The sequence below is a fragment of the Rhinopithecus roxellana genome, chromosome 15, assembly GCF_007565055.1.
Source record: "Rhinopithecus roxellana isolate Shanxi Qingling chromosome 15, ASM756505v1, whole genome shotgun sequence".
Classification (NCBI taxonomy): Eukaryota; Metazoa; Chordata; class Mammalia; order Primates; family Cercopithecidae; genus Rhinopithecus; species Rhinopithecus roxellana.
In genome coordinates, this window is record NC_044563.1 from 53,199,128 (window position 1) to 53,220,036 (window position 20,909).

Here is a 20,909-nt window from a genome sequence, read left to right on the forward strand (position 1 = left end):
AGGAAGAAAAGAAGGAAGGGAAGGAGGGAGGGAAGGAGGAAGGGAAGGAGGAAGGGAAGGAAAGAGGGAGGGAGAGAAGAAGGAAGGGAAGGAGGGAGGGAAGGAGGAAGGGAAGGAGGGCGGGAGGGAGGGAAGCAGGAAAGGAAGGAGGGAGGGAAGAACCACCACATGTTTCCCTTTCTTTCATTCCATCGTTTTGCCTTGTTTGGTGCCCAGTCACACAACACAATATAATACACGACTTGCTGTGCACATATTTTGCAAGCAGATGTTCATTAACAAATACAGGCTCAGAATGATACAGTCTTAGATTTAAAATTGGAGTGAACTCCCACCACCTCCTTTTCTGTTTGTCAATTGGGGAAACTGGGGCTCAGATAGGTTAAGTGCTTTGCCCAAGGTCACACAGCAAATTAGCCGCTGATTGGGATAAGCACAAGAATGAAATCTGGTGGAGTATATGTTGTGAGATAGCTCTACTTTTGGATTCAAATGGTGGCCCAGCCAAGTTACGCGTGCCCCATGCTTAGAAAAGACAGGTTTTGATGCTCTTGGCTTAATTTGTCTGTGAATTACCATGACCCTAGGAATAGAGAGCAATGGTGATTACACCGTCTCTGGCAGACGCTGAAACTCTGTTCTTCCCTCAATTGTCTAGTTAAAAGCAGTAGGGCACTCTCCCCCAATTCTGTCCTAGAGAACATTCACTGATGGTTGAGGAACTTTATGCACATTTTAATGAAGCCTGGGAGTTCTGGTTCACTCTTTTGACTACTCTTGGCTTTAAAAGATTGGAAGTCGGCTGGGCGCGGTGGCTTACCATGCCTGTAATCCCAGCACTTTGGGAGGCCGAGGACGGGCTGGATCACAAGGTCTGTAGTTCGAGACCAGCCTGGCCAACATGGTGAAACCCAGTCTCTACTTAAAAACTTTAAAAATTAGCCAGGCATGATCGTGTGCGGCTGTAATCCCAACTACTTGGGAGGCTGAGGCAGGAGAATTGCTTGAACCCAGCAGGCGGAGGTTGCAGTGAGCTGAGATCATGCCACTGCACTGCAGCCTGGGTGACAGAGCAAGACTGTCTCACTGGAAGTTGGGGTGAGCCCTCTCTCTGAACACCCTTGAAACTCCCTCTGGCTCTAGGCTCTTGAAGGTGGGTTCCAACCTCATTTCTCTTTGTGATCCATTGCCAAATCTCTGTTCCATGTGCCCAGGTCTCTCACCATCCTGCTGCCACAAGGGGTCTATATCTTTCAGCCTGTGGGCCTTTGTTCACTCATGCCAGGCCCCTACCTAGAATGCCCTCTTGCTCCCCTTTTGTCTGCCTCTGTCCTGCTTCTACTTGAGTGCTCAGTTTGAGTCCTTGCTCTTCCTAGAAGCTTCCCTAGACCACTCTATCTGTAAGTTGTTGTAGCCTGGAGGGATGTGGCTACTGTCTGAGACTCAGAGCCGAAGGCAAGCTGCCACGGGGTGGGGGAAAAGAAGTATCTTGTTCATTGTCTGCTCTAGCAGACTGGGTAATTTCTAAAGAAAAGAAATTTCCTTCTTACATTTGGAAGCTAGGAAATCCAAAGTCCAGGGTGCCACATCTGGTGAGGGCCTACTTAGCATGTCATAACATGGCAGAAGGCATCACATGGTGAGAGGGCAAGAGTGCGCCAGACCATGTCTCTCTTCTTATAAAGCCACCAGTCCTACCACTGGGGCTCCACCCTGATGGTTTTATCTCACCACAATCACTTTCCAAAGGCCCCACCTCCAAATGCCATCAACATATGAATTTAGATATTATGTTTCCAACACATGAAATTTGGGGTACACATTCAGACCATAGCAAGAAGGTTACTCCAGCCTCTCTCTCTTCCTACCTTTCAGTGTCCTGCTATGCTCACCATTAACCAAACCTATCTGGAAGCCAGTGGGCAAGGGAGCCCAGGTATTGCAATCCTTAGGAGTCAGCCTCCTGGGACACAGAAAGGCAGAGAATGGTCTGGAACTGAGGATGGGGCTGGAGGAGGCAAATGGAGAATAAAGTTTTATAGTAGCTGTTTACCCATCGTACTGCCACTGGAGTGCATACCCCCTAGGATCGCTGGTCCCAGTCATTGCATGCAGCTAGCTTCCCTGGCCCCTCCTGCCAAAGGCCGCCTGTGCTTCCCAGCGATTGTGATAACTAGAAAACACCCTTCCTCATTTCCAGACACCCCTATTTAAAAACCACTGTGTCATACAATGAGGCTTTTTCTTTTTCTTTTTTTATTATACTTTAAGTTCTAGGATACATGTGCATAACGTACAGGTTTGTTACATATGTATACTTGTGCCATGTTGGTGTGCTGCACCCATCAACTCGTCAGCACCCCTCAATTCATCATTTACATCAGGTATAACTCCCAATGCAATCCCTCCCCCACCCCCATGATAGGCCCCGGTGTGTAATGTTCCCCTTCCCGAGTCCAAGTGATCTCATTGTTCAGTTCCCACCTATGAGTGAGAACATGCGGTGTTTGGTTTTCTCTTCTTGTGATAGTTTGCTAAGAATGATGGTTTCCAGCTGCATCCATGTCCCTACAAAGGATGCAAACTCATCCTTTTTTATGGCTGCATAATATTCCATGGTGTATATGTGCCACATTTTTTTAATCCAGTCTGTCACAGATGGACAGTTGGGTTGATTCCAAGTCTTTGCTATTGTGAATAGTGCTGCAATAAACATACGTGTGCATGTGTCTTTATAGCAGCATGATTTATAATCCTTTGGGTATATACCCAGTAGTGGGATGGCTGGGTCATATGGTACATCTAGTTCTAGATCCTTGAGGAATCGCCATACTGTTTTCCATAATGGTTGAACTAGTTTACAATCCCACCAACAGTGTAAAAGTGTTCCTATTTCTCCACATCCTCTCCAGCACCTGTTGTTGCCTGACTTTTGAATGATTGCCATTCTAACTGGTGTGAGATGGTATCTCATTGTGGTTTTGATTTGCATTTCTCTGATGGCCAGTGATGATGAGCATTTTTTCATGTGTCTGTTGGCTGTATGAATGTCTTCTTTTGAGAAATGTCTGTTCATATCCTTTGCCCACTTTTTGATGGCGTTGTTTGTTTTTTTCTTGTAAATTTGTTTGAGTTCTTTGTAGATTCTGGATATTAGCCCTTTGTCAGATGAGTAGATTGCAAAAATTTTCTCCCATTCTGTAGGTTGCCTGTTCACTCTGATGGTAGTTTCTTTTGCTGTGCAGAAGCTCTTTAGTTTAATTAGATCCCATTTGTCAATTTTGGCTTTTGCTGCCGTTGCTTTTGGTGCTTTAGACATGAAGTCCTTGCCCATGCCTATGTCCTGAATGGTACTACCTAGGTTTTCTTCTAGGGTTTTTATGGTATTAGGTCTAACATTTAAGTCTCTAATCCATCTTGAATTAATTTTCATATAAGGAGTAAGGAAAGGATCCAGTTTCAGCTTTCTACTTATGGCTAGCCAGTTTTCCCAGCACCATTTATTAAATAGGGAGTCCTTTCCCCATTTCTTGTTTCTCTCAGGTTTGTCAAAGATCAGATGGCTGTAGATGTGTGGTATTATTTCTGAGGACTCTGTTCTGTTCCATTGGTCTATAGCTCTGTTTTGGTACCAGTACCATGCTGCTTTGGTTACTGTGGCCTTGTGTGTTTGAAGTCAGGTAGCGTGATGCCTCCAACTTTGTTCTTTTGACTTAGAATTGTCTTGGCAATGTGGGCTCTTTTTTGGTTCCGTATGAACTTTAAAGCCATTTTTTCCAATTCTGTGAAGAAACTCATTGGTAGCTTGATGGGGATCGCATTGAATCTATAAATAACCTTGGGCAGTATGGCCATTTTCACGATATTGATTCTTCCTATCCATGAGCATGGTATGTTCTTCCATTTGTTAGTGTCCTCTTTTATTTCACTGAGCAGTGGTTTGTAGTTCTCCTTGAAGAGGTCCTTTACATCCCTTGTAAGTTGGATTCCTAGGTATTTTATTCTCTTTGAAGCAATTGTGAATGGAAGTTCATTCATGATTTGGCTCTCTGTTTGTCTGTTACTGGTGTATAAGAATGCTTGTGATTTTTGCACATTAATTTTGTATCCTGAGACTTTGCTGAAGTTGCTTATCAGCTTAAGGAGATTTTGGGCTGAGACAATGGGGTTTTCTAAAGATACAATCATGTCATCTGCAAACAGGGACAATTTGACTTCTTCTTTTCCTAACTGGATACCCTTGATTTCTTTCTCTTGCCTGATTGCCCTAGCCAGAACTTCCAAGACTATATTGAATAGGAGTGGTGAGAGAGGGCATCCCTGTCTTGTGCCAGTTTTCAAAGGGAATTTTTCCAGTTTTTGCCCATTCAGTATGATATTAGCTGTGGGTTTGTCATAAATAGCTCTTATTATTTTGAGGTACGTTCCATCAATACCGAATTTATTGAGCGTTTTTAGCATGAAGGGGTGTTGAATTTTGTCAAAAGCCTTTTCTGCATCTATTGAGATAATCATGTGGTTCTTGTCTTTGGTTCTGTTTATATGCTGGATTACGTTTATTGATTTGCAAATGTTGAACCAGCCTTGCATCCCAGGGATGAAGCCCACTTGATCATGGTGGATAAGCTTTTGGATGTGCTGCTGAATCTGGTTTGCCGGTATTTTATTGAGGATTTTTGCATCGATGTTCATCAGGGATATTGGTCTAAAATTCTCTTTTTTTGTTGTGTCTCTGCCAGGCTTTGGTATCAAGATGATGTTGGCCTCATAAAATGAGTTAGGGAGGATTCCCTCTTTTTCAATTGATTGGAATAGTTTCAGAAGGAATGGTACCAGCTCCTCTTTGTACCTCTGGTAGAATTCAGCTGTGAATCCATCTGGTCCTGGACTTTTTTTGGTGGGTAGGCTATTAATTATTGCCTCAATTTCAGAGCCTGCTATTGGTCTGTTCAGGGATTCAACTTCTTACTGGTTTAGTCTTGGGAGAGTGTAAGTGTCCAGGAAATTATCCATTTCTTGTAGATTTTGTAGTTGATTTGTGTAGAGGTGTTTATAGTATTCTCTGATGGTAGTTTGTATTTCTGTGGGGTCAGTGGTGATATCCCCTTTATCATTTTTTATTGTGTCTATTTGATTCTTCTCTCTTTTCTTTTTTATTAGTCTTGCTAGCGGTCTGTCAATTTTGTTGATTTTTTCAAAAAACCAACTCCTGGATTCATTGATTTTTTGGAGGGTTTTTTGTGTCTCTATCTCCTTCAGTTCTGCTCTGATCTTAGTTATTTCTTGCCTTCTGCTAGCTTTTGAATGTGTTTGCTCTTGCTTCTCCAGTTCTTTTAATTGTGATGTTAGAGTGTCCATTTTAGATCTTTCCAGCTTTCTCTTGTGGGCATTCAGTGCTATAAATTTCCCTCTACACAATTCTTTAAATGTGTCCCAGAGATTCTGGTATGTTGTATCTTTGTTCTCATTGGTTTCAAAGAACATCTTTATTTCTGCCTTCATTTCGTTATGTACCCAGTAGTCATTCAGGAGCAGGTTGTTCAGTTTCCATGTAGTTGAGCGGTTTTGATTGAGTTTCTTAGTCCTGAGTTCTAGTTTGATTGCACTGTGGTCTGAGAGACAGTTTGTTATAATTTCTGTTCTTTTACATTTGCTAAGGAGTGCTTTACTTCCAATTATGTGGTCAATTTTGGAATAAGTGCGATGTGGTGCTGAGAAGAATGTATATTCTGTTGATTTGGGGTGGAGAGTTCTATAGATGTCTCTTAGGTCCGCTTGGTGCAGAGATGAGTTCAATTCCTGGATATCCTTGTTAACTTTCTGTCTCGTTGATCTGTCTAATGTTGACAGTGGAGTGTTGAAGTCTCCCATTATTATTGTATGGGAGTCTAAGTCTCTTTGTAAGTCTCTAAGGACTTGCTTTATGAATTTGGGTGCTCCTGTATTGGGTGCATATATATTTAGGATAGTTAGCTCTTCCTGTTGAATTGATCCCTTTACCATTATGTAATGGCCTTCTTTGTCTCTTTTGATCTTTGATGGTTTTAAGTCTATTTTATCAGAGACTAGGATTGCAACCCCTGCTTTTTTTTTGTTCTCCATTTGCTTGGTAGATCTTCCTCCATCCCTTTATTTTGAGCCTATGTATGTCTCTGCATGTGAGATGGGTCTCCTGAATACAGCAGACTGATGGGTCTTGACTCTTTATCCAATTTGTCAGTCTGTGTCTTTTAATTGGAGCATTTAGTCCATTTACATTTAAGGTTAATATTGTTATGTGTGAACTTGATCCTGCCATTATGATATTAACTGGTTATTTTGCTCGTTAGTTGATGCAGTTTCTTCCTAGCCTTGATGGTCTTTACATTTTGGCATGTTTTTGCAATGGCTGGTACTGGTTGTTCCTTTCCATGTTTAGGGCTTCCTTCAGGGTCTCTTGTAAGGCAGGCCTGGTGGTGACAAAATCTCTAAGCATTTGCTTATCTGTAAAGGATTTTATTTCTCCTTCACTGATGAAACTTAGTTTGGCTGGATATGAAATTCTGGGTTGAAAATTCTTTTCTTTAAGAATGTTGAATATTGGCCCCCACTCTCTTCTGGCTTGTAGAGTTTCTGCCGAGAGGTCTGCTGTTAGTCTGATGGGCTTCCCTTTGTGGGTAACCCGACCTTTCTCTCTGGCTGCCCTTAAGATTTTTTCCTTCATTTCAACTTTGGTGAATCTGGCAATTATGTGTCTTGGAGTTGCTCTTCTGGAGGAGTATCTTTGTGGTGTTCTCTGTATTTCCTGAATTTGAATGTTGGCCTGCCCTACTAGGTTGGGGAAGTTCTCCTGGATGATATCCTGAAGAGTGTTTTCCAGCTTGGTTCCATTTTCCCCCTCACTTTCAGGCACCCCAATCAGACGTAGATTTGGTCTTTTTACATAATCCCATACTTCTTGCAGGCTTTGTTCATTTCTTTTTCTTCTTTTTTCTTTTGCTTTCTCTTCTCGCTTCATTTCATTCATTTGATCCTCAATCGCTGATACTCTTTCTTCCAGTTGATCAAGTCGGTTACTGAAGCTTGTGCATTTGTCACGTATTTCTCGTGTCATGGTTTTCATCTCTGTCATTTCATTTATGACCTTCTCTGCATTAATTATTCTAGCTATCAATTCTTCCACTGTTTTTTCAAGATTTTTAGTTTCTTTGCGCTGGGTACGTAATTCCTCCTTTAGCTCTGAGAAGTTTGATGGACTGAAGCCTTCTTCTCTCATCTCGTCAAAGTCATTCTCTGACCAGCTTTGATCCGTTGCTGGCGATGAGCTGCGCTCCTTTGCAGGGGGAGATGCGCTCTTATATTTTGAATTTCCAGCTTTTCTGCCCTGCTTCTTCCCCATCTTTGTGGTTTTATCTGCCTCTGGTCTTTGATGATGGTGACGTACTGATGGGGTTTTGGAATAGGTGTCCTTCCTGTTTGGTAGTTTTCCTTCTAATAGTCAGGACCCTCAGCTGTAGGTCTGTTGGAGTTTGCTTGAGGTCCACTCCAGACCCTGTTTGCCTGGGTTTCAGCAGCAGAGGTTGCAGAAGATAGAATATTGCTGAACAGCGAGTGTACCTGTCTGATTCTTACTTTGGGAGCTTCCTCTCAGGGGTGTACTCCACCCTGTGAGGTGTGGGGTGTCAGTCTGCCCCTAGTGGGGGATGTCTCCCAGTGAGGCTACTCAGGGGTCAGGGACCCACTTGAGCAGGCCGTCTGTCCCTTCTCAGATCTCAACCTCCGTGTTGGGAGATCCACGGCTCTCCCCAAAGCTGTCAGACAGAGTCGTTCGCGTCTGCACAGGCCGCAATGAGGCTTTTTCATACATTGTCCCTTCATCACTGTTTCTAAAATGCAAAGCAATTTAATAATCTCAGTGTTCACCCAAAGTTCTGTCCTGACTAAACGAATGAGGAAGCAGAAATAGCCATATTGTGACCTCAAGGTGCTATTTTTTATTCCCCATCAGAATACTGGAAGGGAGCCAGGGAAGCCCCACAGTCTGCTGTCCTCTGTGGGCCCTTCCTTGTGTGTGAGTCCATCTGGGGTTTCAGGCCAAATACTGTTTAGAAGCCTTGAGCACTGACCATGACATAGGACTAAAATGAGAATGAACTGAAAGGATTTTGTCCAGAGAAGGGGTGAATAGGCAGAGAAAACACTACAAAAAGTGTGAACCCTAGCTTCATGTTCAGACTGGTGGTTACATTGTGGACTTTATTGCTTTGATCCATTCTAGGTTCAGGTAACAATAATAGTGATAGTTTTCTCTGACTCTTGCACAAGACTTTACAGTTTGCAAGGTGCTTTCATATACATTTGACAAGTGAAGAAACTGAAACTCAGGTTAAATAAAGCGCCCGAGATTCTACAGCTTGAAGGAGGCAGAACTGAGACTGGAAGTCAGGCTATCAGATTCTGACTGCTAACTGTGGTGATAAAGAGCTTTCTGGCCTTCGTAAATTGGTAGTGTAGGCCAGGGTTCATTAGCTAAGCTCTCAGCATTGCTACATCACCATCCCATGTCAGTGGTAGTCGATGGCATTTTAATGGAAGCCAAATAACTCTTTTTGTTGGCATTCTCAGGCAGCTGGAGTTTTTGTTTTATGATAATTAAATACCATCATCTTTCATATCTGACAATCTTTAGGACCCAATTAATGACTGCAGTTGCATGCTGGAGTCACCATTAGCTCTGTAACAAGGAGACCTTCGGGCACCTGTCTGCCATTTGCATGGCTGGATGTGGGCACTCAGCCTGGCACCCTTTCTTGGAGCCAGAGCTGGCCTTAGATCACAGGCTATTGACACGATTGATTTCCTTGCCTGAGCCAAAGCTCTGGAAGTTCATGCCTTTTTCTCATGAATGTGATCTCATAAAAGAATAGTGGTGGACTCCACTGGAATCTTTCCACCAGGGAGGCACCCTGCCGTCAGTCTAGGGGGTGCTTATAGCCTATCCCGGCCTGGTTCATCCTCCACGTGGTCACCAGAAATCTTCCTCACATACTAATGTGACCCCCAATCCTCTGAATAAAGGCCAAGGTCTTTAGCCTGGCACCTCCAGGCAGTGACCACCTAGGCCTGCCCCAGCGTCTCTACCTCATCCGCAGCCACTGTTCTCACACAGCCATTTCACACTGGTTATAAAACTGTCCCCAGCTGGCCTTGGTTCTGAACCCTTGCACAGGTGTTATCTGCTGCCTAGAATGCCCATCAGACATAGGTCACATGTCCCTTCTCAGAAACCTTTCCTGACCCTGACAGTCAGTCTGACAGCTGCTCTTCATGCCCGTGGTGCTCCCTGGGGCTGTGGCATTTGCTGGTAAGGATTACTGTGGTCAACACTTGGAAAGTGCTCAGGATGTGGCAGGCCTTGATGTAGGCACCTTTCCTGCATTCACTCATTGAATGCACACAAAGAAGAGTGTTTAACAGTAGGGTCTATGGAGGCAGACTGCCTGAGTTCAAATTCTGGCTCCACCAATGAAAGGTTTCGAAATCTTGGGCAAATTGCTTAGCCTTTATGTGTCAGTTTCCTCATTTACAAAACTGGGAGTAATAACAGTACCTTCTTTACAGAGCTGTTATAAGGATTAAATAATCAAAGTATTTAGAAAGTATCTGGCAAGTAGTAAATACTCAGTAAATGTTAACTAATGTATGCGATGATGATAGTGATGTATAATTTTATCATCACCAGTTTGTGTAGTATATATCTGTTTGTATATCCATTTTCTTTACTAGACTATAAGCATTCAAAGTCAAGGACCATATTTGTTTTATTTCTGAATCTCTATGTATTCAACCTACGGTTGTCCACATTCTTTCTCTTCCTTTTATTGCCATTACTATTATATATACCTTTTATAGATGAATGACTAGAGGCTCAGAGGTGAATGTAGCTAGTAGGAGACAGAGTTAAGGTCTAGGTCTGTGAGATCCCTGAGCTCTGCTCTTGCATCTTTGCCAGCTGTCCTCCCAAACACTGGCTACTTGTCAAGGATAGGGCTTATCCTCATCTTTTAATCCATCAAGTCCCTGCATACAACAAGGGGATATTTAATATTCCTGGCTGATTAACACTGGGGCCCTCTCCTTATGGCACACCTTGAACCCAGGGCAGAGAGGTATGGATGTGTGTAGCAGCCCCTGCCTGGTTTGCTCTGAGATGCTAATGTAATGCAGAAAGAGGCTTTAATCTTTGAATACATGGTGAGCCCATGTGTCTGGTTTTGTTCTGAGTGTCAGGGCTACAGCCATTCTCATCAGTTTCTGAACTACAAGTTCAGCTACAGGCACCCTCCTGAGACTAGAGCTCCTAGGAGCCAGCAGGTTGTCCAGAGTGGGATTCAGTGTAATAAAAGAGTATCATACTTCTGTTAGATATTGTTCTGCTCTTTCTCTCTCGAGGTTTTTTGCTTTGGAACCCATGCTATAAATGCTGAAGAGTGATCACCATGGTGATGATTCAGGCCTTTGCGATGTGTTCATTCAACATGACTTTATTGTAATTGTGGAATTAATAGTTACCGTTTTTCAGAATTACTATATTCCAACCATGATGCTAAATACTCACATACATTATCTCTTTTAATTCTCATAACAGTCCTACAAGGTAGACGTTATTTCCATTTAATTATAAGAAAACTAAAGCTCCAGAGAAAGTAAGTGACTTGATGAAGGTCACACAGCTTCTAAGTGGCAGAGCCAAAACTTGAACTCAGGGCTCTCTGACACCAAAGCCCAGTCTGTTTCTCTCACATACGGCTCTGCCCAGCACTGTAAAGGAGCCTCACTATGATCTTGGTTCAGGGAGGTGCTTCGGTGTTCAGAATTTTTGTGCATCTAAAATGAAAACTGCCTGAGGTGTTGGAGGACACTAGTAACTGCAAATATATTTAAGAACTTGTAGGAAGCAAAGAAACTTCCTGGAAAACCAGGCTTGCAAAACTCAGGTGCACAAGTGACCTTTACTGGTAGTGGTGTGCACAAATAACAGTAAAATGACTCACATTTGGGTTTGATTCATGGATATACTTGGTAGCTATACCTGTGAGAAGAGGGTATAAATTGGAAATTGCATCACAGCTTTGCAGGTGTACCAATGTGTACTCTCAGGTAGCTTGAGAGAAGCAACTGCTTGTGCAGGCAAAAGGCCCAACTACCTGAGTTGTTCTTTCCCCGACATTCTGTAAAGATTTACTGAGGGCCTACCATGCATCCATCCCAGCTCTGTGCAGACACTGAGGATATGGAAAGGAATGACACATGGGTCTTTCCCTCAGGACGTAGTAGGAGTTGATGGTACACTTGGCACCCGAGCAAACCCATGGCTCTTCATCCTCCAGAAAGTGGTGAAGTAGGAAAGTTTGCCCTTTCACAGACAAACTGACCAAGGACCAAAGGGAAGTGAGTTGTTGGAGGTCAACCAGCCAGTAAATAGAAACTAGAAGAGAGTTCTCTCTTAGGCCATATTTATCTTGTTCACTGTTGTATTTCCAATACCTAGTATACAAGACTTGGCACAGAATAGGCATTCAATAAATTCTGAATGGGTGAACTGGTTCTGAGATTCCCTCCAAAGATGAGGGTGCATATTCATAGGGGGATAAAAGAAGGCTCCTTTGTAGCCTCTCACCTCCGTCTTCCCTCCTGGCCACAGGAACAACAACAAAAAAAAGAGTCCATTCAGACCAGAGGAAACATTTGCTCTTTGGGAAGTTTACATTTCTTTCTGGGGTTTGTGAGTGAGGTTTCCATTGCTGAGCTCCCAAATATAGAGCTTTCCGTTTGGGAACCCGGGAAACATCAAGGTCCCCTTTCTTAAGGTTCTCAAGCTAGAAAGGGTGAGGGAAGGGAAATAAAGGGCCTAGCTGAAGCCTCTGCAACTCTGGCTCCAGGCAAGTAAGTAAAGGCCTGCATAGACCCATGGTCTAGCAGGCCCAGAGTGGTCTACTATGATTTTTTGCACACAAATATGAACCTTACTTGCTTGCACTGACAGCTTAGGCCATTCACATGGCTATTCGTTCAATAAACTTAATTGAGCATCTGCTCAATTCTAGGCTCTGTGATCACCCAGCACAGAGAAGAGAAGATAGGGACTTTCACACCTCCCAGAGGAGGCAACATGTGGACATCAGTATGCTTGCTCTTGGGGAGGAGATGAAAATGAGAGGTCTGAGTTGCCTGCTGTCAGCATTCAAGAGGAAAAGGAGGATAGATCAAGGAAGTCTTTCTAGATGGGGAAGCAGTTGAACTGAGGGCTCAAAAAATAGGATTTGGGCCAGAACATTTCTTGTTCCCGTAGAAAACATTCCTTGTCCCCATAGGAGAATTTCCTTTTAGAAGTTAGTTTTTAGACCTGAACCAGTGATCTTACTTAAAATGTCATAATTGCAGGACTTTTGACAGTTCCCCTGATCATTTATCAAGCCAGAACCAGGTGTTCCATTAGTCACAAAGCAAATGTCTATAGGCTTGCCTGGCCCAGACATCAGATGCTGCTGTCTTCACTGAGGACCTTTTTCCTGCATTTAGCCATGGACAGACAGTCCAGGAGGTGTCTAAGTTTTATGCAAAGGCACCATGGTTTGGTAGACTGAATTTGGCTTTGTATTTATGAGAACCACTGACTAGTTTTGTAAGCCTGTGTCCTCATCTGTAAAATGGGAATACAAATACTGCCCCCTAAGGGTTGTTGTGAGCATTAGAAAAGTTAAGGATGTGAAAGCACACATTGTGGATGCTCCAATACATAACAGAAACTATATCAATTAAGTAAAATGCCATGAGGTTGACTCCTAGGGCCAGAGCAAGAGCAAGGACTGGGTAACACTTCTCTGCTGGCCTCTTGATAACCATTGGATAGTAGTGGTTCAGCCGCTGCCTCCCACTGCTCTGGTGGACTACTGCCAGCAGCCTGAAAGGCCAAGCCTGGGAAGAACATTCAGTCAGCCCAGGAGGCTGCTTCTGCTGCTGGCTTCTGTCCCAGGCTCTTTCTGTCTCCATTAAAGTGCTACCTGAGGACAGCTGGACAGAACAAATGACCCTGCACATTCTCACCTTCTTCCTGGTCCAACACTCCCTGTTCTCTGAGTGGGACACTCTGCCTGGACAGGTTGTATTCACCTCCAGGTTCTCTCCCTTCCCTGATAGTTCCCTTCTGGTCCTGCACATTCTCACCTTCTTCCTGGTCCAACACTCCCTGTTCTTTGAGTGGAACACTCTGCCTGGACAGGTTGTATTCACCTCCAGGTTCTCTCCCTTCCCTGATAGTTCCCTTCTGGTCCAGCACTAAGCACTGCATATCTTCAGGGGGTACTATTCACATTCTGTCAGCTTCCTGGGGACCGTCCTTGTGGAAGTTGAGGTTTTGACCATTCAGATGGCCTCAGCACATCTCCTGGCCTCGGAGGAAAGATGTGGCTGGAGTGGAGGATACATGATGGAGTTGATGGGAGAAGAGGCTGGAAGACAGCCATGGATCGGATTCCGGAGGGTTTTATATTAAGCCAGGTGTGGGCTTTATGCCGAAAGTAGCAGCTTGTAATAAGGAAGTGATCCACTTAAATGGGTTTCTGTTTCTTTCTCCCTTCCACCCTAACTCCCCTTTCCCGAATTCCCCACCAGATTTGCTTTATACCTCTTTGGCATAAAAGGATGGTTTATTCAAAAAGCAGAGTGATGCATCTTACACTGAAAAATCCATAACACTAATGGTGCCTCATACCTGACTATGCTTGCTGATTTCCAAAAGCCCTCTCCCGGAGTATCCCCGGAAGAGCACAGCCTTTGGAATATTGCTGTTCCTTCTGATTCTTAGTCTCCTCTATAAAATACAGAATTCTCTTGAGGAACAAAGAAGCAGAATACTTCAGAAATATTTATTTCCTACGGATTGCCTCATTTGATCTCACAATAGCCGTGTGATCCCCCAAATAAACTATTTCCCCTATTTTACAGATGAGAAAACTGAGGCTTAAGAGGTTAAATGACTTGACCATGCCCATGTGGTTAATAAGTGGTAGAATCTAGGTTAGAATCTAATTTCCTGGCCTTTTCACCACCCCCACAATATCATCTGCTTTGAAAGACTAGGCTTTCTGTGAGCATAGCTTAGGTGGATGGTGAAGATTTACCTCCACAACTTGCCTCATTTGTGGTATCACCAGAAATTGTATTCGTTTTCTTTCTTTACCAATAACACCCACTTAGCCACAAACCCTTGGGCACTTTACTTACCTGTTCCAAGTCTACATTTTTCATCTGTAAATTGGTGATGATACCTGTTGTTCTCAATAATTAAAGGGAATAAATAACGTATCTCAATGTTCTCATCTGTAAACTGGGGATAAAAGCAGTCCCTACTCTGTGGTGGTTGTGAGAATTAGCTGAATTTACACTTGTGGAAGGCTCAGAACAGGACTCTGGCACATTCAATGTGCTCAGTAAATGTTGAGTGGTTTTTAACCACCGGGCCCCAGCATGGCTCACTTTATTCAAAAGTCATCTTTCTCCTTATGTGGCCACCCCATCTAAAATTTTACCACTGCCCCTACCTACACAGGCCACAGTGCCCTTCCTGGCTGCATGTGCTCTTAGATTTATCCACCATCTCAGTAAACTATACATTTTACTTTTAAAAACTTTGTTTCATTTACTGTGTACCATCATATATAATCAGTGGTTCTAGAATTTTAGCATACATCAGAATCACTTGGAGGGTTTGTAAAATCAGATTCCTGGGCCCCATCAGCGTTCATGATTCAGTCAGCCTGGGGCAGGGCTTGGGAATTTTCATCTCTAACAAATTCCCAGACCATGTTGAAGCTGCTGGTCCCTGGCTACACTTTAAAAACCACGTCCTAAAAGCATGAAACAATGTGAAGTTGCTGAGATGGGTAACTAGTCTTGTATGTTGTCTATTGTTTTACTCCCCTACTAGAATTTAAGCTCAATGGGGACGGGAATTTTTGTCTGTTTCGTTGGTTAAGGTATCCCTAGCACCTAGAACAGTAGGTGCTCAATAAACATCTGTCGTGTAATCACTGTTGACTGCATCAATATGTATGATCTGCCGGCGCCCTCTTCTTTGGTCTTGCTCAGACCTCCGTGGCTGCTTTTCCAGCCAAGGGGCAGCACCCAGCTCGCCGCTGCTGACCGCCGTCTTTGTGCCCTAGATCACCCGGGCGGCCTGCAGAACCACGCACGGCTCCGGACGCCGCCGCCGCCGCTCTCGCACGCCCACACCCCCAACCAGCATCACGCGGCCTCCATTAACTCCCTGAACCGGGGCAACTTCACGCCGAGGAGCAACCCCAGCCCGGCCCCCACGGACCACTCGCTCTCCGGAGAGCCCCCCGCCGGCGGCGCCCAGGAGCCTGCCCATGCCCAGGACAACTGGCTGCTCAACAGCAACATACCCCTGGAGACCAGGTGCGCGGCCGGCAGGGCGGGCGAGGCTGGGAAGGGCGGGCAGCTGGGGCCAGGACCAAGGTCTTTGGCTGGCGGGGCCGTTCAGTGTCCCCAGATAATGCTGGCCGGAGGAGCTGGGGTTGGGTGCACGGTTTAGGGATGCAGTTACTCTGACTGTCAGCATAATCTTTGGAACCCAAGAGACCCAAGGTCCAGTGCTAGCCTACTGCTTACCAAAGGTGTGACCTTGGCCAAGTTGCTAGATACCCCCTGCACCAACCCCTTGCCTCTCTTTCCTTGTCTACACAATGGCCATGAAGTTTGCAGGACAGAACTGTTAAAGGAGATGAAGAGCTAACCTGTGAACGAGGCTTGCACAGGTGTGTGACCCACAGCAGGTTCTCAATCTGATTTGACTCGGGCCCTCATCTTTGCCTTTCCCTACATGATTCTACCACCCAATGCCTAGTGTCACACTTGCCTGGCCTGGCATCGGCACTCAGCTATGTCAGTCTCCCCACCTCTCCTCCTTCCCTGCTGTGCTACCACCTTTATACCCAAAGCCCTAATAGCCCCTAGCATGTATACATCAACTTTGGGTTACAAGGGCTTTCCTATGTGTGACATTATGTAATCCTCATACCTCTGTGAAGTGGCTATTAGGATGATCATCCCCATTTGGGAATTTGGAAGCTGAGAATCAGAGAGGGTCCATCACTAGCTCACTTCACACAGGTGATTGAGGCACAGCGAAGACTTGAACTCAGGTTGCCTGACTCGCTGTCCAGTGCTGCTTCGCTTACACCCCAGCTGCCTTCTCTCGGTCTCTGCTGGCCGGGATCCCTCCGCCTTATTCCTTCTTCCAGCTTTGTTGGGCAGTGATTTCGTCAGCTCGGGGACATCAGTCCGCTTGTCTGTAGCTGTTCTCCTTCCCTCTGCTTACACACTGTTTTTCCAAAATGGAATTTGTTTATGATTATAAAAGTCATACAAGCTCACCAGAGAAAATGCAGAGAATTATAAAGACAAAAATTAAGATTGACCCATAATCCTACCCCTCTGAGGTAAGCACTATTGAATTTGGGGGCATAGCCTCTCCCTTTCTCTAAACTGTAGATGAAGTGTCCCAGGCTGGCAAAACTGGAACCACTTTATCTTCTACCCTATTTCCTAAAGTAGTGGGAAACATAGATTTTATTTCCCCAAACTCCTGTTCTTTATCTGTGAAAAGAGCAAAGTTCATCCCAGATTTAAGGAAGTAAAATTAACCTGCATGTGGAAAGTGTGGACATGTGACTGCCTAGCACACAACTATGGTAACGGCACATCGAACTTGTAGAGGCCAGTAAGAGAAAATGAACATTGTTTGTACCATTTTACTCCTCTAGAATTGTTTTTCCAAAAGCAAAATTCTTAGAGATACAGCCCAACCAGCTTCCCCGCTCCCATCTCCAGTCTCTTAATTTATATTATTTCTGTTGATATCCTTTAAAATCATGTGTGATTTTTCCCTGTGTGCCTCCTTTGCGCTCATCAGTAACATAGTAGGATAATTGTGTGTCAGCCTGCCCAGCGTAGCTTAATCAGATCTCCATTATTTCCAATGTGCTCGTTGAAAGACCAAACATGACTGGAAGAAGCCAGCCACTAATCGATGGTTCTGATGCTCTGCATGGACCACAGTCACCACTCCCTCTGCTTGGATGTTCATCTTTCCCACTTAGGATCAAGTTAGAACTTCCTACTCTGAGTCTCCAGGTTTTTCAAGGAAAGGAAGATAGAGGATGAGCAGCAAGGCAGTTTTCCTAATGGTTAGTGTGAGTTGCAAAGGTGGTCCCAGCTCGTGTCTCCTGTCTTTCTGTGCTCACCTGCCTTTCTGATGCTCTGTCCTCCCACACCCATTGCTGAAAACACATGCAGCTTTTCCTTGTTATTTATACTTTATTACTCAAATAAGAAATGTTCATTGCAAAACAGCTAGACAATGAAATAAGAAGAAAAGAAAATCATTTATATTTGTCACCAAAAGTAACCATTGTTAACATGTAGGTATATACTCACATAACACCATTTTATATACGTCTATACACATATATGTAACATTATTTATGATATATATTATTATATCATATATATTTAATATTCAGTGTATGTATATGCATGTACATGTATTTCCTCCAGTGCCAGGCCCTTTCATGCCTTTGCACAGAGTCTTGTACAGTTCTGCCAGAGTCACTCACCTCCCTTTTGTGGTCTATCCAATCCTACTTATTCTGGAAGCCCCGGTTGAAATGTTTGAGGAAGTCTTCCTCTGTGACCCCAGAGTTCTGTGCATCCGAGGATGGCCTAAAGCCAGAAGAGGTGCTTAATACAGTGAATACACAATCAGAATTCTAGATCTTAATTCTGACTGTAACTGATTGAGGGCACAAAACTAACAAGGCACAGTTTAGGAGGGATCAGCGTCAAGTCTGGCAGATAGAATCACAAGCTGATCAACTTGGCAAAGTGGACAGAATATGGCCTTCAAAGTCAGAGGGACCTTCATACCTGCCTTGGCTTTAACCCTTACTAGCTGGGCAAGTTCCCTAACGTGCCTGAACCTTGATTCCTTCATCTAAGAATTCATGCCTCTCAAAGAGGTTGGGAGGAAGTAAACGAGATGTATAAGAAGCACACAGCACAGTGCCTAGCATTTAAAAACCACACTGTAAAAGCTATTTCCCATTTTTTCATATACATCTTCTCTCCATATCCACCCTGTGAATAAAAATGTCATTCAGAAAGCTTCTCTTGAGCTCCTACTCACCCCAGAGGAGTTGAGGGGAAATAGTAGGTTCTACCTCTTCTCTACTTCGAAGAAGTAAGTTTGGCCTGATGTTCTGAGGGCACAAGTGATGGCCCATTCACCATAGTGAGTTTGAAGCACAGGTTTTATGGTCAGATCTACCCTATCCCCAGAAACCTCACTCTAGTGCTCACTAGCTATGGACCAAGACCTTCAATTTCATCTCTAAAATTGAGAAAATAAAAGTCACTTTCTGCTGTGATTATCTATTGCTGCACAACAAACAAATGACTCCAAAATTTAGTGGCTTTGGAAACATCCACTTGATTATACTTCACAGTGTGAGTCAAGAGTTTAGGAAGGGCTCAGCTAGGCTATTCATTCACTCCACATCGTGTTAACAGGGGTCCACTGGTGGTATTCAGCTGGCAACTGGACTCATTTGAAGGATCCAAGATGACTTCACTCACATAATTGACACCTTGTGGAAGGATGGCTGGAAATCTGGGCTTGGCAGTACCCTTCTGTCTCAGTCCATTTAGTGTTGCTATAAAGGAATGCCTGAGGGTAGGTAATTTATAAAGAAAAAGGATTTATTTGGCTCACAGTTCTGCAGACTGTACAAGAAGCATGACACCAGCATCTGCTTCTGGTGAGAGCCTCAGGCTGCTTCCACTTATGGCAGAAAGCAAAGGGGAGCCAGTGTATGCAGAGATCACATGCCAACAGAGAGAGGGGTGGGGAGGTGCCAGGCTCTTTTAAACAACCAGCTGTGGAGGGAACTAATAAGAATGAGAACTTGATCTCCTCCCAAGGAGGGCTTTAATTTATTCATGTGGGATCCACCCTCATGACCAAAACACCTCCCATTAGGCCCCACCTCTAACATTGGCTATCAATTTTTCTTTCTTTCTTCCTTTCTGTTTTTTCCTTTGTGAGACAGAGTGCAGTGGCATGATCCTGACACACTGCAGCCTCAACCTCCTAGGCTCAAGCAGTCCTCCCACCACAGCCTCCCAAGTAGCTGGGACTGCAGGCATGTGCCACTCCCATGCCCAGCTGATTTTGTTTATTTTTTGTAGAGATCAGGATGGCCTTGAACTCCTGTGCACAACCAATCCTCCTGCCTTGGCCTCCCAAAGTGCTGGTTCTACAGGTGTGAGTTACCGTGCCCAACTGGGTATCAAATTTTAACATGAGCTTTGGGGGGACAAACATCCAAACTATAGCATCCTCTCCCTCTAAGGGCCTCTCCACATAGGCTTCCTATCAGGGTAATTGTGCTTCATACTCAGTGGCTCAGGGCTCCGAGGCACTGAGACAGGCACTATTGATGCTTTTAAGGCTTGGCCTGAAAATACTATAGTGTCACTTCCACCATATTCTGTTGGTCAAAGCAGTCATGAGTTGGCCAGCTTCAAGAGGAGGAGAAACAGACTCCACTTCTCAGTGGAAGAAGTGTCTAAGAATTTGTGGCCATCTTTAATCCACCACACCACCTCTTAAGGCTATTGTAACAAACATATTAACATAACGTCTGAAAATATCTTAACATATAGAAAATGCTCAACTACTTATTATGTAGTTTTTTATTATTCGATAAATATTCACTGAGTGTCTACTATGTGTCTACCAGCTAAGACATTTCAGATAACAGACTCTTAGAATAAGTGCTATGACAGAGAAAAGCACAGGGAATATGCTACTTTTAATTGCCCTCAGATCCCCAGCACACAACACAGGGCTTGCCACAACATGGTAGCTGCTTGGTAATTATTAACACAGGTGAAATAAATGAATGAATACATATACTTAACTGAGACTTTAGTGGGCAGAAAGGAAGGCTTCCTGGTAGACCTGGTACAGCATGACCGAGAACAAGCAGTCTCCCAGGCAGAGGAGGGGAGGAAAGGAAGGCCTGAGAGGGCACAGTCTGAGCAGAGGCCTAGCAGCTCAACAGAGCAGGGCCTAGTTGAGGTAGTTGTCCTAAACAGCTTTTGCCAGGCCCCACCAGAATGGGAGCCTCTTGATACCAGAGAAATAGTTATGGGCCCTTCCTTGATTGTCAAACTCAGTCTGTAGTGAGAGTCTAGAATTAACGGCTGAGTAAATACTCTAACAGCTGGTAGAATGACCAAGAGGGATATAGATTTCATGCTGGCAGGAAAAGAAAGGCTAGCAGAAGGATGAAGAAGAGAGAAGGGTTTGGTAGATGTGCTCCTTTCTCTGCACCCACCATACTTCTGGCAGTGTCCAAGGTTAACTGACTCCCCCAGTGAGGAGCCTGGGCCTACCTGTGCTCCCTTTGAGCTGGGGTAAGATGTTGCGGTAAGCTTCTACAGGTGCATCTGTGATCCATTCTGGAGGGAGCCATATGTTTAGGGTCCCCCAAACTCTGATCCACTTCTTTTGTACTCTGCAGCATCCGACTCTTAATTGATTTCACCGGGACTGTCTGATTAATAACCCATCAGGCTCCTGTCAGGTGAGGGGAAGTCAGAGCAGAAGGCTGCCAGACCTTGGCTCCAGCTCACTCATCTCATCTCAAGCCTGGTAGGGAAGCCTGGGGCCCATTTTGTGGTCACACTGAATTTGGGGAATAACCCTGCCCACCCTCAGGGATAGGGCCACCCTGGTGGTCTCCAGACCAGCCCTAGTGTGGTTCCCAGAATGGCACACACAG

The 20,909-nt window shown here is 44.5% G+C and overlaps 1 protein-coding gene across 1 annotated transcript in view; it reads left to right on the forward strand.

Moving 5' to 3' along the window:
- The window catches only part of TENM4 (teneurin transmembrane protein 4), a 420,170-nt gene that overhangs the window by 157,430 nt on the left and 241,831 nt on the right, over nucleotides 1-20,909 (forward strand). The window contains 1 exon segment of the mRNA XM_030918905.1: nucleotides 15,204-15,459. Within this exon segment, the coding sequence (XP_030774765.1) occupies nucleotides 15,204-15,459 (256 nt within the window).